Below are 27,444 nucleotides of genomic sequence, written 5' to 3'. Positions count from 1 at the left end.
TCTTTCTAAGCACTCTTATCATCTGCTGTGACATCCTCGTCACTTACAATGGGTGCAGAAAAACTTTGTTCTGCAACATTGATATGGTTAAGATCAAACTATCCCAAAACATGGCACCTCAGTTTACTGAATATTTTCAGCTGAAGCAATTTAAGAAACAGTATGTATGAGAAATTCCTGGGATTTTGCCCATAGCTTCTCCTTGGCTTCTATTTTCATGATATCCATAAGGAGATTGCAGATATACACAGAGCAGAGTGTAAACAGATAAGATAATATGAAACACTCTCAGGGGTGGGAGCAGACAAAACCCAGAGAGAAGATTGAATCAACCTACATTTTAGTCAGGTTTTGCACTACTTTCAAAATTCCTTGGGATAGACAGATCTCCTACCCACATGATTAATTTATATTGATCCCCCCAACACCTCCTTTATTTCTATGTAGCACTGGATCAGCTAGCCTCAAACTAACAGAGATCTACCTGGCTCTGTCTCTGGAATGCTGTGATTAAACCACCATTTCCAGTGTTAGTGTGCAGGCTGTTCTACTGGCCTGCCCTCAGGGACCTAGGAATGTCTTACATCATTGCCTGCACCACTACCAGTGCCACAGGCATATGTGGTCCCTGAAAGGACAGCCTTCCACCCCCTAGAGCTTTCTTTCGCTCTCTCTCCCCCTTTCTGTCCTTCTCTGCACCCCACCCCCTCTTTTCTACCCTCATGGCTCTATTCCGTTTGGCTGGATGCTTCTACCCCTTTTCCAGGCCCTCCTCTCCCTTTCCTCACTAAAATTCCTTATACCAGATCTGTGGTGCGGCATAATTTCTCAGGGTGTACACCTTGACATGGGGACGTCATGGTACCCCCTCTCTGCATCATTAATTTCATAACACCTGGCCTTATATTGATTCTTAAAACAGACAGACACACAAACACACACACACACACACACTCACACACACTCACACTATTCCACATAGGAGAGAAAACGTGATATTTGTTGTCTTTCTGAGTCTGGCTTCTTTCGCTTAACATGATGATTTCCAGCTCCATCATTTCCCCACACAAATGATATTATTTCATTCTTTCTTGTGGTTGAATAAAGCACCATTATGTATATTTACCACATTTTCTTCACCAGTTCATGTGTCATTGGACATGTACACTGGTTCTATATCTTCAGTATTGCCAACAGTCAAGCAAAAAAACATGGGCAAGCAAATATCTTTGTGGCATACTGACATAGATTCTATAGGGTATATATCAGTAATGATATGGCTGGGTTTTATGTAGTTCTATTTTTAGGGTTTTAAAGAACCTCATGCTGATTTCCGTACAGCTGCATCCCTTTACATTCCATCAGCAGTCTCCAAAGACACAGGAGCACCAAGTGGAATCTGAGGGATGGAGGTATAAGTCAGTGTTCAAGGTTAGCATGCTTAGCACGTGTGAGCCTCTGGGTTTGATACCTAGTACAGACACAAGAAGACAAACACACAAACAAAACAAAACCCAAACCCTTTACCAACCCATAAAACAAGAACAAAAACAAAGTAACAAGAGGCAAAACAAACAAACAAACAAACAAAAAAACAAACAAACAAAAAAACCCGATGTCCAGATTGGGTTGTTACCCTAGTTTATCACATTTAACTCACACCTCTTTTTTTGTTTGTTTGTTTCAATTGCACTTCCCTGGACTATTCAGTTTTCATCAAACCTTGCCTTAACACCCAGCTTTAGCTTTTTATTTTAATTGAATCTTTTTCTCATTCAAACAGTATCTCCCCATTTTCTTCCCACTTTTCCCCTAAGTCTCAGGTAATTCCTGCTCTACTCTCTGCATCTAAATTTGACCATTCTAGATATATCAGACACATACAGTCATACAGTGTAGGCTTCTTCATTAGTGGCTCAGTTTATTTCACATAAGGGGACTGTTGTCAAGACTCATTCTTGTTTGTGGTATGCATCAGAATTTCAATTATTTTTAGGGCTAAAAATATTCCTCTGTGTATGTGTTTTACTTCATTAGAATGTTCTTTGAAACCCTTTTTACAAACAATTTCATGTTTTATTTCTGCTATAAACACACATTAGCTTGACAAGTATAGTTTGTATGTAGTAATGCATTCTGTTACATGAAGTTTCCTTATCATTAGAGTGTTTTGTTTGTTTGTTTTTTGGCAAACGTGGGATGTCTATTAGCAGATCCACTGGCTTTGATATCTTGGATTCCCTATGTTTGTTATTAATATATTTATTTTAAAACAAGATCTTCTGTAGCTTATTTTAATACTGTGTGATTTATTTTCTTACTAAGGGGCTGTCTGGGATCCTTCTGCATTTTGGATATTGATTCCATATTGCAAATATTTTCTCCTGTTCTTAGGTTGTGCTTTCACTCTGTTGATTTTATCCTCTGCTCTGCAAAAGCTTTTTATTCTTATGCAGTCTTGTCTGCCTCTGCTTTTTTTTTTGTTTGTTTGTTTGTGTTCTTCACAACATACCCCCAAATCATCGCCCGACTTGTATCAACAGACTCTCTTCCCATGGCTGTTTTCACAGGATCAGATCTTATATTTAATTCTGTAATCCATTTTGACTTTATTTTGTAGATTGAATGAGATAAGAGTCCTGGCATCTCAAGTATGCGGATCTTACCAATAATCCTTTTTAAGTCTTTTTAAAATGGGTATTCTACATTCTCTTTGTTTTTCTCCTCTGTTGCTGCGGATTCTTTCCTAGGGTTTGAGTTCTCTCCAAGTATTTTGATTTGTGGTTAGCCGGCTGTCTTCTCTCCACTGGGGTCTGTTAGTTTGTTTGTTTGGTGGGAATGGGAATAAAAGCTGGTACTCTGTACCTACCACTTCAGTGACAACTCCTGTTAGAAGGACCTGGGCGAAGTGCAATGTTACATTAAGGAATGGTTTTGTTTTGTTTCCAAGAATATAATAATCCAGTCTTTAATTTAGAATGGTTTGTTGCTGGCTAACAAGTAAGTCATTTCTATTATTTACTTACCACGTTTAAAGATAGAGCCCAAAGTACATAAGGATTCTCTTCACAGTAATCTTATTTTTACAGCAAATTACTAAAGGTGATTATTTACAAGTAAGAAGAAATCTCTTGCAAAATTTATGAAGTTTACTACCTAAAGAAGTTTATATGGAGAAAATAGATCTCCACGTTGACTTCTGGCAAACACACACACAATTAATTAATTAATTAATACAGGGCTACCAAGATGGCTTAATGGATAAGGGGCTTGTTGCTAAGGTTGACAGTCTGAGTTCAATTCTTGGAACCTACATGGTAAATGGAAAGTACAGACTCTTGCAAGGCATGTCCTTTCTACAATTAAATAAATAAATGTAATAAAAAGCATTTTTATTAAATGTATTAAAAAGTATCATTAGTATTTAGATAAATAAAAGTAGACAATTTAAATCTAAGTTAAAAATAAAAAGCCCAAACACTGACTTATCTATCTATCTATCTATCTATCTATCTATCTATCTATCTATCTCTCTAATAGGCTTTCTAGAGGCAGCAAAGAATTCACATTGGATTAAAGTAAACTGCCCAGGTCTATGGAGGTAATTTCAGATTTTTGTCAAATATAAGACTCATTCATTTTTCCTATAAAATGAAAAGCAGAATCGAAAATGTAGTTCTTTAGACAATAGAGTACATATTCAAAACAACATGTACAAAACAGTACTTGGGAGGCTTTTGAGGAAAGGAATGACTGGTTCCCAGAAGGCATTTCTAGAATCAGGCAGGGCACCCACAGTAATAGAAACCCAATTCTTCAAGTGAGATACTCATGGCATGTGTTCAGATTATACTTACATCAACTTCACATTAGAAAATGAAATGCTGGTGCATGATGGACATTCATATTTTCCTCCACATAGAACTAAACTTGTTTAAAAGTCCCAGCTAAAGAAAACAAAGGGCATCCTGAGTGTCTACCCTTTCTTCTCAGCTGGGCATCGCACACGCCTACAGATCATATCTCTGCGAACAGTACACTGTTCCAGTCCGGAAGTGATATTTCAGAGCAAGCTTTAAAAGAAACTGTACTCTATTTTCCAGGATTTGTGGTGAAGCCAAGGCAAAAATTTGGATTTCTTCTCTTTCCTAAGTGAACTCTGTAACTCACAAAACTAAGTTAGTGAATGCCAGTTTACAATGTGATCAGTGCACTGGAGCCAACACGACTGCAAAATATTACATTTGACAAACCGAAGGCTGCTGCAGAACACTTGCCAGAGGCTCGGGCAATTACCAGGCAAGGCAACTGGTAATGAATTCTTTTAAGGTGGAATTCAAGTCTCACGATTGAATGTTGCCCATTATTGGAGTTCAAAGGCAACTATCTCTAGAATTGTTCTTTTAATGCTTGTTGGATGGTTTTCCTTGTTCTTTTCTTGTAGGCACACAATTGTTGTCTTGATCTTGTGATAAAAAGAGCTTCTGTGGGTCTTTGTAGTAAGCCCAGTTGGCTTGGTAACATGGCTGTAGTCAGAATTCCAAAGTGGGGAAACAAAGGCTTAGAAATTACTGGCTGAGAAACAGCTTGTTCAAGACTGTGGGAATCTTTCCCTGGCTTGTGGAACCAATGGAATCTTCATTAGCTCCTCATTCACCCAGAAACAAGCCCCCCATTCCTTGCCCTTTTGTCTTTTTTCCAAACTGGAGCTTTAACCACAAGAAAAACAATGTGATAAGTTCTTCTGTAATCAGTTCCTACCGAAATTCCCCAAGTGCTAGAATCCTCTCTGAGGCACAGTTCCAAAAGAACAGCCCTGGCTTATTCAATCTTACATTTATTTCCAGAAAGAGGGTGTGTCAAAGGGCAAGACTTCACTTCCAGGGGGTGGGGGAGGAGGATTGCAACTTGGCTGCCTTTAGGCCTAAGTGAATGGTGATTGCTGCGTATTCCTTTGTGGGGTAATGCACCCCCAAAACTTTATTAAATAAACAAATACAGTGCAGAGTGACCGTTTCAGACTGCTGTATCTGAACCGAGGCAGAATTCAGTTAGATTAATTTGGCTGAGGAAAACCTCTTAACGAAAAGAGAAAACAATATTTTAAAATATTTCCCCCCTTCTGGCACTAAGGGTGTTCTTAGCACACTGTGTCAGGAGTTTTCCTTTGTGTTTTCTCATAAATACTCGAATCACACTGAAGCTCTCTCAGCGGGGTGTCACGGAAGGATGGGGGAGCCCTGGTTTAAGCAAGAAGCAGTCAAGTCTCACAAAAAAGGCAGGACAGTCAAAACAACAGCCTCAGCAAACCAGGAAACTGACTGCTTGGGTGCTTTCTGGGAGTGGGGCAGAACGCTCTTTTTTTTTCTCTTTATTTCCCACAATTGTTGGAGGAGATACTTAGAGGCTATGAAAGAGGAAGCTGAAAATGGGAGGAACTGAAGGTTTCTGAGTAGCACTGAGTGAGGAAAAAGTAGAAAGAAAGGCCAAGAGTAGGGACCAGAGCATATTAGAACCTGCATTCAGGCTTGCCCATGAGTTGGGAGCCCTGGAGGGCAAACACACATTCTTTCCAGACGGTTTCCACAATTCTTGTTCAAATTTGACGGAAGATTCTAACCAACGTAGCCAGGAACACACACAGCCAAGTGTCACTTTGTTTCCTCCATAATCCTCATCACCTCCTAAATTCTCTCCTGAAATTCACAGACCCTTAATATTGTGTCACAGAAATTTAATGTGGTGTGGGCTCCAGAGTCCCAGGTTACAGCCTTTAATGAGCGGTTCATGGCTCAGTGCAAGAAGGAAAACCAGTAATGAGGCAGGGAAATCACACATTTTCCCTGTGGTGGTTATGGTCCTAATGGGTCTGTTGATGGTCAAAGAGCTCAGCACTCAGTCTAGAGTGTGTTGCCACAAAGCAGACAAACGGTCTTAGCCACATCTACCTTTTCCTGTCTACTTTCCTCCTAGTGGGCCTGCGCTTCGTTTTTAATTATATATATATATATATATATATATATATATATAATTATATATATATATATATATTCTGTTTTGATTACTTTCTGAAAATAGATACAAAGAAAGACACGTCAATGTGGCAAGAAAGTACATCAAACATATAAGTACTTAATTAATTAATATTCAGATTGTGTTTGTTCCTTGAGAAAGGGTTTTGTTTTTTTTTTTTTGTTTTTTTGTTTTTGTTTTTTTTTTTTGTTTTCTTTGTTTTGTTGTTTTTAGAGACAGAGTTTCTCTGTGTATTTCTGGCTGTCCTGGAACTTGCTCTGTAAACTAGGCTGGCCTCGAACTCACAGAGATCTGCCTGCCTCTGCCTCCTGAGTTCTGGGATTTAGGCATACGCTATCACTGTCTGGCAGGGACAAAGTATCTTCATGTAGCCCCCGTGGACCTGAAATTTTCTGTGTAGAAGAGGCCAGCCTCAAATTTTCAGTGAGCCTCCTGGCCCAGGCTGTTAAGTATGTGCTAGGATTCCAGGCATGTGCCACGGGACTATGCTACCTATGCTTTTTCATAAAGCACCTTTGTTCAGTCTTCTTCTAGCTACCTTACTTTAATTTTATTTATTTTCTATTGCAGCCCCAATCATCATTTGGCATACCTGTATATTGATTTCATTACGTATTTTTATTAGAATTTAAGTTGATAGGATCTCTTATTAACTAATCTGGAGATAGGCTTCTCGGTTGATGAGACTTACTTTGTCAAAATATCTCTTTGGTGTGCTCATTGTACAGCTGGCTACTTCATGTCTTCTAATCTGTTCCTTAGATGAGCTACGACCTGAGAAGTACAATGGCACACTAGTAAAGAAGAGAAAGTTTGTGTGAGTGGTGGGGGGAAGAAGGAGGAAGAGGAAGAATAGAAAGAAGAGGAGGAGGAGTCTGGGTAAGAAAGCATAGTGGAGGATGTTGGCTATTAAACCCTAAAGAGTGTGTGGTACCGACGCTGCTTTGGAAGAGGGCCTTTCTTAAAGAATCCTGAATCAATATCTACTCTGAGATGCTGTTTGTGTTCACAGACCATGGCCAATTAGGTCTGATGCTTAGTTAGAACTCTGAAAGTGAGAAAAATCTTTGGATATAGGGGTATTAAAAAATAATTGAAAGAGATCAGACAGCTACTAGAATCGGTCAAAAGATTTTTAAAAATAGTACAAGGGGAAATATTTTGTAGGACAATGTTTTTTTTTGAAGGTCTGATGGGTAATGAGAAAAAGATACGTGTTAGCTTAAGCTGTGTGTTCTAACGTCAGTAGGAGGGGACGTAGGTGTGCCTCGTGTGAGGATAAGGCTGAAACCACGCAGGGAAGCTTCCATTTCCTCAGAGGTCTGATCCACAAATGTCTCCATGTGGTAGGAACACGTGAAAAGGCGTGCGCCCTTGAGGATATGCAGCGTTTCATGCTTGGACTCCATTGAATAAGGTTATATAAAACCCTTGGAAGACAACCAAATTTCTTGTTATTGAGCATATCAGCTATTGCCATTGAAGAGATTCTGATCACCATGCAATGACCAAACATAATGGACAGACATAAGCTGTAACTCAGGAAGGGACTTTACCCCAGGACTGCTGGCCAGAGCAGCGTCTTGCACTGGTAAGAGCCGGGAATGAATCTTTACTCTTTTACTTGTTGCCCATAAGTGTTTTAGGTCTTTTTGTTCTCTACTCAGAAGTGACTGGCTAACAGAAATTGAAATAAATTTTTTTTTTAGTGAAAGAAAAATAACAAAACTCTTTGTAGGTAGTAATGTATATGTATTTTGCCTGCATTTATGTGTGTGTGCTACATGCATGCCTGGTTCCAAAAAAAGCCAAAGGAGAGCATTGGATCTTCAGGAACTCAAGATGGTTGTGAGCTGCCATGTGGGTGCTGGGAATTGAATCTCCGTACTCTGCAAGAGCAGGGAGTTTTCTTTCTTTCCTTCTTTCTTTTGTAAGTATTTTTAAGTTCTGACTCTTCTCTCCAGACCCTTTACAGGTATTAACAATACACGTTCTTTGGGTGTTTCTTGAGGCAGCCAGGCCTTTATTCTGCAGTTCTGAATTTTAAGTTACAAATTCAGAGTTGATACAGAGAGATCCAAACAGCATCAAAACTAGTTCTTTTGAGTAACAAATGACTTTATGCAGTATTATTACACTTTTCATGTTCCTGGTTGGCTGTAGCAGCCACAGTACTGTGGATGTGGGTTCAATCTCAGTGCCGGGAACGGACCAGAAAGGCTGGAGACAGAACTGAAAGGATCCGGGCGTATTTGTAACAGTACGTGGTGACCGTGTCATTTGAAAGCCACAGAGGGTACAGCAGCTGTCTATGTTTACATCAACTTGGGGGTGAGGTACCCACTTCCCTAATGTGTCAGTATGCGCGCAGCCTTGTTTATTGTGTAATCCCTATTCTAAACGTATTAAATCATGTCGGGGGGTAGCTTCGTCTATTGATTTTCTCTTTAGTCCTGCATTTTAACTGGACCTTCTCTGCTGGATTGTTTATAAAATATTACTAGGATAAGCATGACAAAGACAATGAACCAACTATCAAATTGGGTGTGGGTGGGTTTGAAGCAAATTGAAAACCCATTGTGCTAAGTGATTTCAAGAAGGTCTTCTTTCTAATCTCTCCATGGCTACCAGAGGACACCTCTGTCACAGGCAGGTTTATTTATGGCTATGGTTCACTGCTTCTTACCTACTTCATTTATTAGTCACATAACATATTTTGCAATAATTGTACCATAGTGAGATGGACAGATTTGTCTACCTGTGTATTTAAATTCAAATGTATTATTTGCAAATGTTTCTGGGTTGGGTATGACTCTGTACTTACAGATGGTTAAGCCTTACCCAAATCTTACAAAGACAGTCCTGAAATACGTTGTTCTTTCTAAAACATCATTAACTGTGAGATTGTATCACACACCTTTAACCCCAGCACAGGCAAAAGCATATGGATCTCTGTGTGTTCCAGAAATCCTACACTACAGAGATCTACAGAGAGTGTTCCAGCACAGTGAGGGCTACACAAAGAGAAAAAGAAAGAAAAGGAAAAAAAAAGACAGCAAATAAACCAACCAACCAAACAAACAAACAAATAAAACCCCCAAAAATACCAACCAAAAAAAATGCCAACAAAAAAACCCCCATCATTACTTATTCTTAGGGCTATATGAAACTCCATCTTGTACACTCAGAATTAGATCCCTTGTTTCACTAACGGTGACATTCATGCTCTTCCACAGAAGCCCGTCAGAAGACTCATGACACCTGACATTATTCACGTACACAGATCAACTGAGGCTTTGCTTCCTCATGGAGAATGATGTTGAACATGCTTCTGAATCACTGCTTCTTATTGCAGTCAATTTAATTAGCTAGCTAATGACAGTATCTGTTCACAATCAAAGTAGCCAAAAATACCAAGTTTAGTAATTAGACCATATAATTTCTTACAGCTCAGTTTGATGGTGGAAAAGCTCTCTGATTTCAGCCAATTTTCTTCAAATAGTGTTTTCTATTCAAAATAAGGAACTCCATGGTGTATTCTTGTGACATTTAAAGCTTGAGATGGAGTGTTTAGGTTAGAAAGCATGGTTCCCTCCTGTATTCCACGTGAGATTGCTTGTAAGGCAGACAACATTGTAAATCTACTTCCCCACAAACCAGGCTGAGGGTCTAACATTTGCTCTTTGTCACTTACGTTTTTTTTTTTTTGTTTTTTTTTTTTTTTGTGTGTGTGTGTGTAAGAGACACCACACAGACTGTAGCACAGCAAAACAATTAATCTTCATTGGGCAATTTTAATGATTCTATAATTATAGAAAGCCATGTTTTCCCCTCTATCAACTCAGATACTCATTGGCATTTCAATGCTCAGACAAAAGGGTGGGGGGAGAGAGATTCTCTGTATTTTCATTTTAAGAATGTCATATTAACAGAATCTACAAAGCAAACACAGATAATGTCACCAGTGTGAGTTGACACATGGCGTAACCAGTGCCTGTGCAAAATTCCAGCCCGCAAGCACTAAAATAGGCTAATTTCATCTTCCCCAGCTGCCTGCCTTTCAATTCTTTATCTCAGCTATCAGGATTGAATAAATTTCGTCTCCCACACTACAAGTAATGAGCAGGCAATGACTTATGGAACACAGAAACCGAGTTAAGACAGAATTAGAATACAATTTTAATGAGACAGAGCTGCAAAAGTGGAAGTGTTACTACTTTGACAGACTTGGCAAAATATCCAATATTATTTCAAATGCTCTTTCCGTTCTACAAAGAAACTGTCAAATATTAAAATAAAAATGAAAAAAAAAAAGTCCAACACCCAGTGCTCTGAAGAATTCTTTAGGGGTAGATCGTTAATGTGATTATAAGCAAAAAAAAAAAAAAAAAAAAAAAAAAAAAAAAAAAAAAAGGCTATTAAAGAAGTCATTTAAGAGGTAGAGCAAATGTGACCTAAGATGTAAACATGTTGAGTGTAAACTCCTTGGAAAACAAACCTCTTCAGTTTCTCTGGAAAGGTAACATTTTTTTTGGGGAAAAACAGAGCACACAAGTATTTTTTTTTCACTTAGTTTTAAGTATAAAATAATATTAATTTTGGCTTTGACATATTCTGGAAGCATGCTGAAATAAGATAGTGTAAAAATGAGATAAACTCCACACGCTGTTCTTTCTTTCTATTGTTTTTATTGACTACAGCAGGAAACGTCTACCCGAGTGGGACGCACAGAGGGCAGCCGGCAGGTCTGCACTGAAAATAAAAGCATTTATGTTCGAACTAAAAAAAAAAAAAAAAAAAAAAAAAAAATCCAACCCTGGGCCAGATGTGGTGGGACACACCTTCAATCCCGGCACAGGGCAGAGGTGAGTAACCTATGTGAGTTTGAAGCCAACCTGGTCTACACAGAGAGTTCCAGGCCAACTGGGGCTACCTAGAGAGACAGTGTTAAATAAATAAACAAACTAAAATCATATGGCAATGACTAGGTGGATCTGGAGTAAAGCCCCATGCCACGAAGTCTAACCTGTTGAGTTCCATTCACTGGAGAGAACTGACCTCACAGACTTGTTCTCTGAGGTTCACTGGAATGTCCTGGTAAGCGCTGTAGCCAGTAGTACCTCCATCCCTCTTAGTAAAGAAGTAAAGAAGTGTAAGAATGTTTTAAAAGAAATGATGGGGCAATTGTTCCATAAAAATCTGAGTGTCATAAAGTCATGACTAGGATACTGGGCGCCTGACTTTTCAGACAAGATGAAATACTGAGTGGCGAATCATACTCAGCGGCTTAAGAAAGCTCTGTCCATTCTTTGACTAAAATCAGTTCTTCTAGACAACCCTCCAATAGTAAAGGGAGTGTCTCCTGTCCTGTCCTGCCCACTGCCTTCCTCTCCTTTCCCTTCCAGTTTCAGTCTTTCTTTTAGTGATTACTTCCTGTTGGATTTACTAGTGCCTAAAACATCTGTGGTTTGCTTCAGGCACTCAGTATTTATAGGCAGGCTCACAGCAGGTGCCACTGAGAAAAAAACAAAACAAAACAAAAACCCTGTGAGCATGAGTGCCCAAGTGTTAGCCCCTGACCCATGGGTCACACTGCACTGGCTGTGCAGTTAGCATGTCCACAACTGATAAACAGTGTTTGTGTGGTTGGCCAAACTTTTTATGAAATGATAACTGTATTTGCTTTTCTTTAAAAAGATATGCACATGCTTTCAAAGCTCTATGTAGATATTCGAGTCTGTGAACAAATCACACACGCATACACACACATACACACACACACACACCTACAATTTTTTTCTGTGTTGTTAGGTTCTGTGCCCTCAGGCTCCCAGGCTTCAGATTCACTTCCTTGACTTTGAAGTCTGGGTCCCTTAAAGTGGGGTGAAATTTCCTGGACAACAAACAAGGCTGGGGAAACTTTGTTTTGAGAAAATAAATTCGCTAGCATGAGGCCTGTAAACATAGTTTACTTTTAGCACCCAGTAATGCTCACCAAAAAGAGGTGTTTTGGCTTTTCCCCATCAATGCCCCATTCTGTAAATAACACAGAAACTCAGTTAAAGGGATTTTAATGGGGCTAATTATAGTTTGTGAACCTTTCCAGCTTTCTCTTTTTTTTTTTCCTCCCCCAGAGAGTTATTACCCAGCACCATTCTCCTGGAACAACAAGAGTTTGCTCATCCAGAATCTTCACTCTTTTCTGTGTCTGTCCACATACCTCCTTCAGCTGCTTGCTGTAACTTCCTGAGAAAATCGGCTCCAAAAAGGCTGAGGAAGTATAAGACAAACTGGAAGTTTAAAAGCTGTTTCCTTAGGTGTAGCGAACCAGTCATAGTTGGTGTTTTTAAGACAATCTTTCTGAAAGGCCCAATTCAACAAACAAACAATCAAAATACCCCCAAAATTTAACACTTATATGATATATAAAGACGCAAATTTTTAAGATGAGTTTCCCGGTCATGAAAGAATGGTAAAAGGAAATGAAATATGAGGCTGCCATTGTCTACCGTGACGTTCACTGACTAAACACGGGTGGGGAAGGTTGCGTTGTTGGTTTCTGTCCATTCAAGATTATTTCAGGCCACAAGTCCTCAGAAATGGGTAATGTAAATGGGTAATGTATCTCAATATTGCAGATACTAGTAAGGGAAGTTGCGATATGTAAGTACTAAAAAAAGATCTGCTGAAATGTTAAGACTCTTGTTCACAGCAGTCAGGGCTGAGCTACAGACGGGCTATGGGCCTAGAGGATGGCGAACAACTTCACCCTTGGGACTCCGCTTCCTGTGACTGTAGGTGACACTCACCACCCGTGCATCCTCCATCAACTCCTTCCAGCCCAGTGTTTCATTTTTCTCCATTTGATTCATTTGAGGCAAGGTCTCCTGTAGCTCAGGCTGTCCTGGAACTCACATTGTAGCCAGGGATGCTCTTGACCTTTCAATCTCCTAAATGCTAGGAGTATAGGTGTGTGCCTCCTCAACAGGCTTAAGTGGTGTTGCGATGGAACCAAGGGCTTTGGCATATAAGGCAAGCACTGTACTAATTCTCTCTCTCTCTCTCTCTCTCACACACACCCCTGAGCCATCTTAAACATTTTTTTTTCAATGCAGTTTATTCAGGAACATTGAACAATCCTCGGACCCTGGGGAAAGCCAGCCCACAGCTTAAATAGCCTCTGGGTAGCCAACCCAGGCGTGCCACGGGGGCAATGCAGATAGGTCCACCTACATGGAAGCAAGCCAGATCCTCGGCCTTAGCCAAATGTGGAGTTGTTCGTGACAGAGAGCACTCACCATCGGGAAGGTGGAAGGCGGAAACGAGCTCCATCTTTAAGGCGCGGCATTCTGCAGCTCTCTACAGTTCCCCCTTTTTGTTTTAGACGCATCAGGCAAGAGTAGAGGTCTGATCTCTGATATTAGAAATAAATTGGGACTTTGTACAGATGTTCATTTAGGTGTCATCCACCCACAGAGCATCAGACCCGTCCGATACCTTTTTCTCAGAGGCGGGACCTGGGGCATCTTAAACATTTTAAGTTTCAGTGATTCTGTAGTATTAATCATATTTACACTTCTGTGTGGCAAATTTCCAGATTTTTTTTTTATCCAGTAAAGCTGAGATTCTCAACTTATCTGATTATATTTTCACTTACTTAATTTAGAAATATGTTACTTTTTATTTATTTACTTTTTCTTTTGGGACAGGTTTTCTACTGTGTTGCCAGGATGGCCTCCAACGTCCATGGAGCCCATGCTGGCTTGGAACTCTCGTTCTTCCAAACGAGAGCTCCAAAGTGCTGGGATTATTGGCATATGCCACTTTCCCTGTCTGATATTTTTAATTGTTAGTTTTGGTCAAGTTTCAGGTGGGTTGGTGCAGCCCCATGGATATGATAATTACTCTTTCTCTAGGAAACAAGTATTTCTCATCAAAAACACCTATGTTCACAAATGTGGTACATAAAACGCTCATTTTCTGCTACACATAACATTAATGGTAAGTAATCACCCAGAAAATAGGGAGTTTAAAGCTCATCCTCCACCATAAGATGCTGGGTGGGTATGTTTTAAGCCTTGAGCTCTGATTCGGGTACAGAGGGAGGATGGCAGAATGGATAAAGATGTTTCTCTAGGAAGTTGGTGATTATATTGTAGACCACCAGATTACACGCATTTTGCACACGAAGTGCATACTGCGATAGTATCTGGATAATTGAGGTCAAAGTGATTTTTTGGGGGCACCCAATCTACCACTTCTCTGCCTCATTTGGGAAGTTTAGATGCAGCCACACTGTCATGGGAAGGAGGCCTATTTTACTTGAGTAAGTTACGATTTAGTACATTCGGACATTAATTGTCACACAGCCAGCATACTTGAAGTCACAGTGTGAAAAGGAATTAACAATGAAGAAAAGGCAAGTTTTCCTCATGTCCTTGTTTCTGAGATGGGGATGGACCTCAGCTCAGCGGTGTGCACAACCGCAGCACAATGAGAACAAACACAAGAATAAATCCTTAGTTTTTCGTATACATGGCCACAGTCCAGTTCCTCTGACGAATTCATTGAACTCATTGAAGCTATAAAGATAAAAAGTGAGGCCACAGTGCTTGGCATTGCTAAGGCTTTTCTTCCTAAAAACCACAAAATGATTTTCTTTTATCTTTATTCCCTATGTATAAATGAAATGGTTTTACAAAAGACTGTGTGTGTGTGTGTGTGTGTAGTCAGTGGACAGCTGTGGGACCTGGTTTACTCCCTTCAACATAGGACTCCCAGGGATTAAACTTAGATCATGAAAGCTTGGTGGCAATTTCTTTTACCTACTGAGCCATCTCAGCAGTCCATATTGTGTTTCTTAAAGTCCAATTGTTTTCACAAGTGAAGGTCACTTTACTTCACCTCCCCCCAAACATTTTCATCCCTAGGAGACTGGGACATGATTAATATTTTGTCAAGAAGAACTTGCAAAGGATGGAGTGTTTCTCAGATGAAATGAAGGGTATGAATGAATGAATGGTATGAGTGAGTGGAATGAATGAAATGAAGGGTTTCATTGTGTACCATGAAAGGGATTATGAGTCCTCTGTGGCGTTGAAGATGGGCGGCCATCTTCCTTGCCATGTGAAATGCTGACTGAAGCACCAACGAGATGCAGGGTTTGAAAGTGAGCTTGAAAATGGCTTTCGGAGCTGGCAAAACCATGCTACAAGAGCAGCAATCCCTCTTTGCTTGGGCGAATTGTTGAGGGGAATGTCAGTGAGAAGAGCGGAAGTAGCGGGGAAAGGGAGGCCTTCCTAGGAGGCGACCTGTGGCCCTGAATGGTAACTCCGCATAGAGGTTCTACTTTTTATCCTTTGACTTAAAGACAAATCATGCCATTTAAAGCCAAACAAGTAGAAGACCACTTCTTTCTGAAGTTAGCTTCATCTATCTAAGTGGATTTTATTCAGCTGATGATATTAATTGGAAATACCATTTCAACATCTCTTGGCCTTATAGGAGTAAGTGTGTGACAGAACTCTGTGTTACACATAGAAACCGTCATAGCTTGGGGGTGAAAGGTGATATTTTCTCCCCTAAGAGAGAGGCCTAGTTCCTTTATTACTCTTCATTTTGGAACAGGAGAACACTTAAACATATATTTTTTCTTTTTCTCCCCATCTCTCTTGCTAACCTTAGTCATTAAGAAAAACTGTGCATTAGGCAATTTTATTTTGTGTTGCATTGAGGCAGAGCTGTTGACAGGTCCTTAGAAGTCCCTTGGAGGACTCCCTTCAGATATGGAGGCCATTCTCATGAGCACATTGATGGGACCTGAGTTGATTTGTGGACCTCAGATAGGCCCTAATAGCTGGCCACGTGACAACCATCCATCTGCCTACACACTTGCTCCCCGGGCCCAGAGGCCCTGGCTCAGCACTGTGTGGAGTGTGCCATGAAGTCCCAGGCCATTAGTGGGCCAGCATTGCTTCACCCCTCACAGAGAAACAGGCAGAGGGCAGCATATTCTCCTCAGCCATTAAGCACAGTTATGAAGAGATGGCCCCTGGGGGAATTTAAGACAGGATGGGAAGGCAACGTTACTTTTGAAAATCCATCTTGCCAGATTCAGCGTACTCTAGACCTTCCTTTTAACCTCAGAATCCCTCCCCATGTGTGGACTGGGCAGTTAGACAGTGTTTACGTATTCATCTAAGGTGAAGAAGATGAATTTCCAGAGACTCAATTGTTTTCATAAAGGTGAGTGGCAGAGCTTGTGATGTGATCAGGTGCCCATCTGCAGGGTAAATTTGAATGTCAGCCAATCTGCTCACCCTTGTTTCTACTCCTTTCGAACAGCGATGGGCACGCACAGCAAATAGATTAGCATTCTTGCTGGCATATTGGATAGTTCTTTTCAAGTAGGTGGTACCTCACAGAGTAAGTCTTGCTGAGGGCTGTGTGTTGTCATTTATGTTCTGCACCTTGGAGCCTCTGAAGATTCTGAGCCTCTCAGAAAAATGGGCCTCTTCCCTCTTGCTTCAGATTTGCTGGCAGCCAGCCTGCTAACAGCGCACTGCTCAGCCAAAGATGGAGTGCTAGTCTAGAGGGACTCAAAATGGCTCTGTCGTTTTCTAGATGACAGCCCCTATTTTCCACTGGCTTTGGCACATGTGCTATCATCCATCTCTGTCAAGAAGACACTTGCTTATCTGGTGGCTAGAAACGCTTTTGTTAAAAGCACGTGACCGCACTTCATCAGTCTTCTGAGAGAGTTGTTGATTTTGTTAAACTAAGTTTAAACTCCACTGTGGCTCTCTGAGCTGACATCTATTTTTATTAGATATTGTCATGATTATTTATGCCATCTACAAAGCATAGAGGAACTTCAGAAAAAGGCGAGTTGGTCAGCTTATGGAGCGAAATGGAACAAAGGGCATTTGCACATTGGAGTGCACTCGCTAATTTCATTTTGTTTGTGACCAAACTTAATTAGGAAATGACTGGATAAAAAGGAGAGCTGTGGAAAAATAAAACAAAATGTGATCGCGGGCAAGATGGCTCAGGGGGTAAAGGGGTCTGCCGCTAAGCCAACCCTGAGCACCCTCGTTCTATCTCTTCATCTCACATGGCAGAAGGAGAAATTATCTTACTGACAATTGTTTTCTGGCCTCCATATGAATGCCATAGCAAGGGGGCTTGCGTGTGCACACGTACCGGCACTCACACACACAGACACACAGGCACACACAACATAATAAATGGATAAAAAAAAATGTAAACAAAAATTAAAAATAAAGTACATTGTAAAGTTTGTTTCACAATTGTTGGTTTGTGTTTGAAAGTTATAACTCAAGCCAGGTCATGCCTGGCTTTCATCCCAGCACTTGAGAAGCAGAGACCGGTAGATCTTTGTGAGTTGGAGACCAGGCTGTTCTAAATAGTAAGTTGCAGGAGAGTCAAGGCTATGTAGAGAGAACCTGTCACAAACAAACAAGAAACAAAAATTTATAAATCACTCTGTTGTATAATTTAAGAAATACTATAAACTACCAAGTAACAGAATATGAAATGTCCTTGATTCAAATTCAGTTTGAAGAATAAATTTTTATTCACATTGAAAAATCTTTAATTTTCTGAGATTATTTTGGTTTTGGTGGTCCCGGATATGTCTTTGTGGTTTGAGAAAGATTGGACTAGGAGTTGTATGAATTGTTGTTTGGTTTGGTTTGTTTGCTTGCTTGCTTTTTAATAAGACTTTCAATGGAACCCAGAGCCTGCCCAGCATCGCGGAGCCCCATCTGAGGGGTTGTCACGGGACTAAAGCACTCTGTAAGTCTCTGAGGAGTTCTTACTGCTGTGAATCTTTTTGTTATATAGAAGCTCACAGTCAAGAAGGTTCTTATCAGTGTCCAACCCAAAGGATAGTCTATCTTAAAATGATTGTTGTATGTGTGCATATTACTTTTATCATAGCACTCTGTAAGTAGAAATAGGAGGATTTCTGTGAGTTCGAAGCCAGGTTGGTCTAGAAAATGAGTCCCAGGACAGGCAGAGCTACTTAGTAAGACCCTGTCTAAAAAAATAAACAAAACAAAACAAAAATTATTTTTTATGATGCCTGTGAGTGTGTGCATTTTTGTGTGTTCTGTGGCTTGTGTGTGGAATTCAGGGGATAATTTTGTGACATTGGTTCTGTAGTTCCAGCTTTTTCTGATTCCCAGGGTTGAACTCAGTTCCCCAGACTTGCTTGGCAAATGCCTTAGCCATCTTGCTGGTCCCATATCATTTTTATTTAAATGTAGGAAAAGTTTTATCCACGTTTAGTATGACACCTTTAAATTTTTTATTTTTATTTTATTTATGGTTATTTTGTATGTGTATGATGTGTGTGTATGTGTGTGTGAGAGGGAAAGAGAGAGAGAGAGAAAGAATGGTATGTATGTGGAAAGCAAAGCACAGTTTCTTACTTTATTTATTGTTATTTTTTGTGTATGGTTTGTGTGTGAGAGAGCATGGTTTACATGTGGAAGGCAGGGGAGGGGTTTGGAAGTTGGCTTTCTCCCTACACCAAGGGTCCTAGGGATGATGGACTTTAAGAGGTCAGGCCTGTGTGACAAGTACTTTAACCTACTGAGCCACTTGGATAACCTATAGTTTTTTTTCTTTCTTTGTTATACTAGGGATTGAACCCAACACCTCATTGCTGTTAGGCAAGTACACCCACATTGATTGACCCAACTCCCCGGCCTAAAGACAGTGATCTTGAATGTTGAAATGGAGATCTGTGTCCAGCTGGCCTATCTCAGCCTTGCCAGTGGGGCCGCATCCCCTTTCTCTTTTTTCTCTCCTCCTCCCTTCATCCAATCACAGACTCCAGACTCTCCCTGACAGCTGCTGGGAGTCCGCTGGGTGGCCTTATTCATGAGCATGAATGTGGGAGGAAGAGGGCCCGAAGGGACAGCTCTTGGCAGCTGTCTCCCTTCAGCCTTTTAAAACTGAATGGCTATGACAGTCCCCAGAGACGCAGCTGGTCAGAGCTATTTTGAGATTTCCCATCCACCAGAAGCCCTGTGATAGAGAAGAAGTGGTGACAAAAGCAGCAGAGAGGGCCACACAGCCTCCCTCGAGGTTCCGGTGAGGATGCTGAGTTGTGAGATGGCTTGGGGCTTAGGACCGTGCCCCCCAGAGGTGTTTTGCTTGGGTCCACTACTTCCTTTTTAATTCAGCAAATTAGTGAAATGGCTACAGAGGAGAGGACATGAGCTGGAATGTCACTGATGTCAGGAAATAGACATGAGACATCACATCTTTAAGAAAACCCAGAACGAGAGGATAGTGTCTGAGGCAATGCAGTGGGCAGGCATCAAAAGGGGCCTTCCAAAAGTAAAAAGTCCTAAAACATTAAAAAAGGATAAATGAAGTTCTGGGGGAGTAGATTGGCATGCAGGAGGCCCCGGGTTCAATTCCCAGGCAACACCGAAAGCAGCTGTGCATACCCAGAATCCTAGCACCCAGGAGGTGGAAGCAGGCAGATCAAAGTTTAAGGTTAGCCTTGGCTACCTAGAGAGCCAGAGGCCAGCCTGAGCTGCATGAGCTAATATGGGAAGGCGGGAGTAGAACAGATTTAATTGACTTTGTTTCCAAGGGGCTACTATGTCAACTTTAAAAAAAGGAGCAGTGTATCTTTTTATTTTATTTTATTTTATTTTATTTTATTTTATTTTATTTTATTTTATTTTATTTTATTTTATTTTATTTTTTGAGACAGGGTCTTCTTATGTAGCTATGGCTAGACTAGTAGAGATCGGGTTACCTCAGCCTCCCATGTATTGGGCTTAGAGCAGTGACTCACCACACAAGGTTAGGAGTGAAATGTCCGAAAAGAAAAAAAAAAGAAGCAGTGTCAATAAAGGTTACCCAGGTCAAGGAGCCTTGTTTGTTTTCGTTTTGTTTGTGTTTTGGTTTTTTGCCCCCCACCCCCAGGCTTTCTTTATGTAGCAACCTTGCTGCCCTGTAACTCTTTGTAGACCAGGCTGGCCTCACTGCCTCCTGAGTGCTGGGTTTAAAGACCTGCGCTACCTTGCCGCTTTAAGCAGCCTTGCTGGTACTAAGAGAAGTTACATACTATTTAAAGACTCTTGCGAACAAGATTTTTGTCTTTTGAAGGCCAAAATGAGCACCTAGATGCACAAATACATACATATATATACATATTTACATATACATATGTATATATTTGTATACACACACATACACACACACACACACACACACACACACACACACAATGTGTATGTTTTGTTTTGCCTGCATGCGTGCCTAGTGTCTGAGAATGCCAGGAAGAAAGTGTTGGAAACCGTGAGACTGAATTTATAGATGGTTGTGAGCTGCCAGATTGTTGTGATGCTGGAAACTGAACCCCGGTCCTCTGCAAAGCATTTGTTTGTTTGTTTGTTTTGAGACACAGTTACTCTGTGTAGCCGAGGCTGTCCTGGAACTTTCTCTGTAGACCAGGCTGGCCTCTGAATGCAAGGATCGCCTACCTCTGCCCTCAGAGGATTAAAGGCGTGCACCACCAACCAAAGCTGCAGCATTCTTACGCATCAACAAACATTCTTAAAATCTGAGGTCTCTATCGACAAACATTTTTAACTGCTGAATTATCTCTCCAAAGAGGTAGCAGCAGGTGCCTCCTTTTTAGCCTGGATCTTTGACTTTTGAACAATAAGAAAAAAAATTAATCAAATTCAAAACCAAACAATCAATTCAAAGCCCTAACTAGTTTGAGCAAGACTTTTCCACAGTAAATCCCTTGCAATTTTTTTTTTTTTCCTGAGAAAGTCTCACTAAATATCCCTGGCTAGCCTGGAACTCCAAATGTAGACCAGGCTGGCCTAGAAGTCACAGAGCTCTGTCTGCTTCTGCCTCCCAAGTGCAGGATTAGAAGGTGAGCCGGGCCAACTTCCCTCCACCCCCCATCCCCACCAGCATGGCTGTGGTCATCTTCTGCTGTACGTACCACTTAATTCCTCCTTCCAAGGCATTTCTTCAGTCGAACCAGGCACAAAGAGGTTTTGGACAGTTATGCTCTAGCTATAGGCTTTGTTTCTCAGCCTAGAATAGGGTTTGAACAGGTCGTGACTGGGTCTGTAGAGACAGAAAATGCACTTTAGCATCCAGTATAAGCCTGTGGACAGGCTCCGTGTCACGGGTAAGTGACCCTGGCTTTCTCTCTCTTCACTGCACACATATCAATTCCTGCTATTATTGTGGAAAATGCTCCTTTTTTTTTCTGCCTCCTTTTCCCCTTCCTTCCTCATCAATCCTGCAGTATTGTATAATAGTGGGCTCTGAAAATAATTGAGTAATTCCTACTTCAAATATGCAGGATTATTTGAAAAAAAAAAATCCAGAAATATCAAATAATGAAAAAGAAGTTGTAGTGAGAATTTGGGTTTCTTTAAAAACCCTAACTGGGTTAAGTTATGTGAGTATGTTTTTGTTTTAATCCCAGGTGTGGGATATGGGGCTGCTTTACCTTGTCCATAGCTGTTAACTATGATTTGTCTCATGCTCTAGGAGGAGCATGGTTTTTCCAGCTGCAGATGGTTTCTGTGAGTGTTTGGAAGTCTGGTAATTTTTCAGAGGATATAAATGCCAGAGTCTGGAGAGGGGCCTGAGGCACTCTGAAGAAGAGGTGGCTGCTGCTTTCTTGGCTGCTACAGACTGTTGTGGTTTGTCAAGCCGTCATGCACAAAGAGACCAAGTAGAAGAAATTGGATATCCTGTTGGTGAAGATCAACCCTGTCCCAAGGAACTCAGTGTCTCTAATGAGCAGGAAGTAGATTAAAGAGATCAACACCTTCTTGGGCTTGGGGTGGCAAAGGGTGGTAAATATAGGCACCCAAATAAAATAGCTAAATAAAACCCATTACCTACAAAGAAATGTTTTGATTTGTAGCCTTTGTGTGAAAATACAAGTTGAAGCATGCCACCTAGAAATGTAAAAAGCCCAGGGGAAATAAGTAAACAAAACCCAGATAAATGTAGTTTCATTAAGATTCATAAATGTGTTTCATTAAATTCTAATACGGCAAGTAAGACCCAGCCCAGGCATCAAATTAACACAAAGTCATCGGATTTCTGGGAAATACATTGCTGGGAAGTAATCACAGATCATCAGTGGTTACTTTCTAACAATGTATCCCCGGGGAGGCAGTAAGGGCCTAGGCCTTTATTTTACTCAGGCCAGCTTGGTCTACAAACTAGTCCAGGACAGCCAAGGCTAGACTGAGAAACCCTGTCTCAAAACAAACAAACAAACAAACAAACAAACAAACACAAAAAAGTGAGCCTAGCTTTACCTCTATGGTAGCTGTAAAGATGTCACAGCAGGTACCAAGGCAGCATCTCTGAGTCGGAGCCCCTTTACCATACAGGAAAATCTCACATTCACATTGTTACATTGTTGCAAAAGCCAATGAGGCAAGTTAATAAATACTTTAAAATGTATTTTTTATTTTGTAATTTTATATACATGTGCAATGTGTTTAAGTCATACCTACCTCTTACTCTCTTTTTTACTTCTTTTTAACCTCCATGGAACTCCCCCGCCCCAGCCCAACACACACACACACATACCCCTCCTAACTTCATGTCCTTTTCCTTTTCTTTCTCTTTTTTTAAATTGAGTAAACCACTGAATCCAGTTAGCATCTGGGTGTGAGACAGCCACTGGAGCGTGATGGTGATCACAGTACCATGGACCACATGTGTTTACAGACTGCTTCCTTCCCTAGCAGCTCCTCAGGGGCGAGGCCTGTGAGCTCCTCCCTCATCGGCACTGGACGGTTAATTGGTTTTTTTTGTCTTCTGCAGGTCCTGCGTGGGCAGCCACAGCTGCTGTGAGTTCAGGAGTACGAAGACTGAGTTCTGTCCGGCCTCAGGCCTCTCTAGTACACTCTCACCATTGCTCCATGTTCCCCGAACCTTGGCTGCGTGTGTTGAACGTTCTGAATTCTCTGCACCCAAACTGGTTGTGAGTCTCTGCGTTAGTCAGCTTTATCTTTCAAAGCTGTATCATGCTGTATTATTATTATTTTTTCTTTTAATCTTGGTATTCAGGAGAGTCCAGATAGATGTCGTGGCTCTAGGAATTCACTGTCCCCTTGTCAGGTGCTTCTGCAAAGAGTAGGAGACAAACCTGTAGTTCCTCAGATTGTTTTGTGGAATTAGTCACCTCAGATTTTGAAGTTTTGTGGTTAAGAATACATTCTTTGGGCTGGAGAGATGGCTCAGTGGTTAAGAGCACTGTCTCTTCTTCCTAGAGGTCCTAAGTTCAATTCCCAGCAACCACATGGTGGCTCACAACCATCTATAATGGGATCTGATGCTCTCTTCTGGCATGAAGGTGTACATGCAGATAGAGTACTCATATGTAAAATAAATCTTAAAGAGAAAAAAAAATATATTCCTTAATATAAGTTTTGGCTTCCATTGATGTTTTCTCTAGCAAACACTGGACCGTCTTTTGGAAAGTGATAGTATTTTAGTTATTCCTTCTCTCAGCAAAATTTCACTGCCTACTTCATTTAAGCTTGTCCAGAGAGTTGGTTCTTCAGATCCTCCAAGGCTAATCTGATTAAGTGATAGTTAAGTGAGCACCACTCCCTAAGAACTGTTTCTGCCACATACCAATTTTGCCCCCAGTCTTGCTACAGTCATCTGTGGGGAGTGAATGTGTATTGCTGACATGAGCACAGCCATGACAAGGACCCTAAGGCCTCAAATGGTGGGAACAGCAAGGCCTTCTCTGGATGAGGCTCAGAGGTATACCAGAGCCTTCCCTTGGTGTTGAGGTTTACGAAGGGTTAAGATTAGCTAGACTGCTTCACCCTTGTTCACGTTTTTTCTAATAAGCTCTGAGTTTCGGGCTTGCTCTTGGGGCACCTCCATCAGAGCATATGACCTACTCAGACTCAGCTTTTCTAGGTGTGTTCTGTTTTATTTATTTATTTTTTTATTCCCAGTCATTCTGATCAAGTCAATCTCAAAGTCGTGCAGATTGCGACAGTCCACTACCCACTCTTCCACCTTGTTGAAGGTGAAACACAGTTCACCAGCAGCAGAGGTTATGATATGACAATCAGCATCAGGCTCCAAATGAGTTCTGCTTCACTGACATGCCTGGGAGACAGCCATCAAATGCCCAATTTACTATGCATAACCAGTTCATTCGTTGACAGAAAGTTTCTTCTCGTCTCTACCCAGGAAGATTCAGGCAATTATTAAGGGGAGGAACTGTTTTGTTTTTTGAAGAGGTTTATAATTCTCTATCTTGCTGTTGTGAATTTATAGTACTTAATGTTATTTTGGTGGCAAGCATTTTACTGTCACCATGCAAGGTTTATGAGAGCTTGGGAGTTTCAGTACTTTTGATCTCAGACTTTTGGAAATACGTATTCGTTATATTTGGATTGGCAAATATTGTATGTGTGTTGATGTTAATCAAAGCTTTTGTAAACAACAGGGTAGATTTCACTTCAACACCCACCGAGGAGAAATGGTACTTTTCATAATTCTCATAATTCACAGAGATGTTCATCTAGTTCACCTTCATAGAACATTTTGTGTGTGATCCAAACCGTTGAGCCATGATTCACTTTGAGGTGTTCATCCCACAAAGGCGACTTTCCACATGGAGGGCTTAGTGAGTCTGCTGTTTCAACATGTGGATGAGGTGGCTACAGGAAAATAAAAATTTTACTGGATCGAAAATGAAGCTAATACTAAGAATGAAAAATACAGCCCAAAATTTTCAAATTTCCTGGGAAATATTGTAACACGCTCTTTGTAGATTGCAGCAGTCAAGAACTTAGAAAGTATGTAATTCTGCTTATTCTTCTCTGATGAATAGACTTTTATCAAACAGTGATAAAAGTGATTTTTTTTGTGTGTGTGAACTTATTTTTGAAAGATAAGCTTTTGGCAAATGAGTGATTTGAAATTTTGGCAAATTAGCCATTTAGTCAGTTGGCTTTCAGAAAATTGACTTTTAGGGAATTAGGATTTTCTACAGTTTCTCTAAAAATAATGAATGGTAAGAATGACATGAAGATGGAACAGCAATTAGGAATACAATTCTGTGTGTGTGTGTGTGTGTGTGTGTGTGTGTGTGATGTTTCCTGAGTTTAAAGGCTATAATAACTATAGTCTGAATTTGGACTATATATTAGTGTTTTTTTTTTTGTTTTTTTTTTTCTTATTGCTGTGGCAAAATATGTGACAAAATCAACCAGCTGAAGAAGAATGTAGCATAGCTCTGAATTTGAGTGCATCATGTGTATGGAAGTCACCACAGCAGGAGAATGAGGCAGCTGGCCACACTGCATCTGCAGCCGAGAAGGAGAATGATGAAGACTGCTCAGCTCTCCTCCTCCTTTTTATTCATCCCAGGATCCCAGATCACAGCTTGGTACCCATCCATACCTAAGGGGAGTACTCTTACTGCGATTAAGTCTGGAAGTTCTCTCACAGGTATGTCCGCAGTTTCGTCTCATGGGTGATTCTAGATCCTATCAGGCTGCCAGTTAGTAGTCACTGTCCAAGTTGGTTCATATCTTATAAGAAGTACCACTGGTGGATGGTGGGCTTGTCAACAGTAAGAGCAGCAGTGACTCCATCAATTGTCACCAAGATCTCCTTGCTAACCTTTCATATACCAATATGGATTGCATACAGTCTTCATTTGCGGTGTGTGTGTAGACATGACAACTGGTAGTAAAACAGAGGCTAGAATAGTCCTAGTGAGTTCATTGTTCCCACTATTGCAAGAATAGTGGCAGCTACATATTCTAGCTGGTCTGAGACCTTGGCAGAAACGAGCCACTCACTTGATGGGCTTGGCTTATATGGAGAGAGCAGAGATGTAATGTATTAGGGAGACTAATATGTAGAACACTTGCTTGGGGTCCATTTGAGGGGCTTGCTGAATCTCAGGTTTGACCTAAAGGGCTTTCAAAATGGCTGGACAAGAGTACTGGGTTCAAGAGAAGTTTATCAAATGAGATTTGGCAAGAGGACAGATAGATACAGAAGCAAGAGAGAAGAATTATGGTTTCTGACTTGGGTGTCGAATGAGAAAGTGAACTGAGACATTGGAAATAAAGAACAAAGATGGAGTAGAAGAAAACACAGTTGAGATTAAAGTTTGGCATGGAGGGGATGGAGAGTGAACATTTTTCTCATGTCATTCACATTTAATGATTAAATATATAGTTGGAGAGACACATGTGTCTTCACAGAAGTGTTTGCATATACCTATATGTAGATATATATATTGCATTCCTATATACAAACAGCACGCAACTTTGAAGAGCACATTAGCATTTATAGATCATAAGGTGTCAAGTGGCAGGGCAGCTATTGAATAGAAGTGGCAGAAAGGCCTGCTCAGAGTGGGGTCAGTATGCCCAAGTGAGTAAGATCCAGCAAAATATTGTTCAGTTTTGACAATTTCAATTGCCAAATTTAATTTGATCTGTTGAAAATTTATTATCACCTTTTAAAATATAAAGACAAGAAATTTATGTTTCTTTAAAGGAAGATATTATTCTTACTACTATGATTATTAAAACAATAACACCCATTTGTGGTCGAAAACTGGGAAATACAGATGAGAATAAGGACAACGCTTTTCAGTGTGTAAACATTTCATTTTGTTTGCGCGAAACTGAAGCTTTGTACATAATTACAAAATTAAAAGCTGGTTGAAGTGAGTAGGCGCTGTTGACATATGCTCATATGTAGGGTGTGTGCGTATGTCCATGTGTTGGAGGTGATGGTGACATTACTCTCAAGCTAGCAATAATAGATCTTGTGCTGTTAATATGAAAAGAAAAAATGTGAGTGTGTCCCAGATATATGACTTGCATTATTTTTGTTCAACAGGGACAGATAATATGAAAAAAATTGTGTCAGAAGTAATTGTGATGGAAGTATTTTCACTGTGATCCTTTGTGTAATGGTGCATTTTTTTTCTCTTTTAAGCCTTAACCCCAACTTCTTTCAGAAAATGTCAATGAAATATGTATCTTAAAGCATTTTGTACTTAAAACAAAATAAAATAACATCTAGAGATGATAATTTCTTATCTACCTATATAAATATGACCAGTTTCTCTTCATTTTTGAAAAAGATTTATTTTTATTTATGTGTATGTGTGCTTTCCTGAGCGTGTGGGCCATATTTATGTAGGTGTCCTCAGAGGCCAGAGGGCATTAGATTCCTCAGAGATGTAATTACAGGCTGTTGTGAGCTATCTGATATGGGTTCTGGGCAACTGAACTCCAGTCCTCTGCTACAGCAGTAAGTGTTCTTAACCCCCAAGTCATCTCAATAGCTCTCAGTTTACCTTTGACAGAA

At 40.5% G+C, this 27,444-nt stretch overlaps 1 protein-coding gene across 11 annotated transcripts in view; it reads left to right on the top strand.

Moving 5' to 3' along the window:
* Positions 1-27,444, top strand: part of LOC132652304 (uncharacterized) — a 54,528-nt gene that overhangs the window by 9,318 nt on the left and 17,766 nt on the right. For 3 of the 11 annotated variants that reach the window (XM_060377250.1, XM_060377252.1, XM_060377251.1), the window contains exons 2-5: positions 7,384-7,624; positions 10,734-10,898; positions 22,900-23,059; positions 25,477-25,557. In XM_060377250.1, the coding sequence (XP_060233233.1) occupies positions 10,804-10,898; positions 22,900-23,059; positions 25,477-25,557 (336 nt within the window). In that variant the 5' untranslated portion in view covers positions 7,384-7,624; positions 10,734-10,803. The other 8 variants (XM_060377248.1, XM_060377249.1, XR_009589797.1 and 5 more) reach the window with 7 other exon arrangements.

This window comes from Meriones unguiculatus, chromosome 2 (genome assembly GCF_030254825.1).
Source record: "Meriones unguiculatus strain TT.TT164.6M chromosome 2, Bangor_MerUng_6.1, whole genome shotgun sequence".
Lineage (NCBI taxonomy): Eukaryota > Metazoa > Chordata > Mammalia > Rodentia > Muridae > Meriones > Meriones unguiculatus.
Note: the sequence above shows the minus strand (reverse complement) of the source record. Positions and strands in the feature narration are given on the sequence as shown.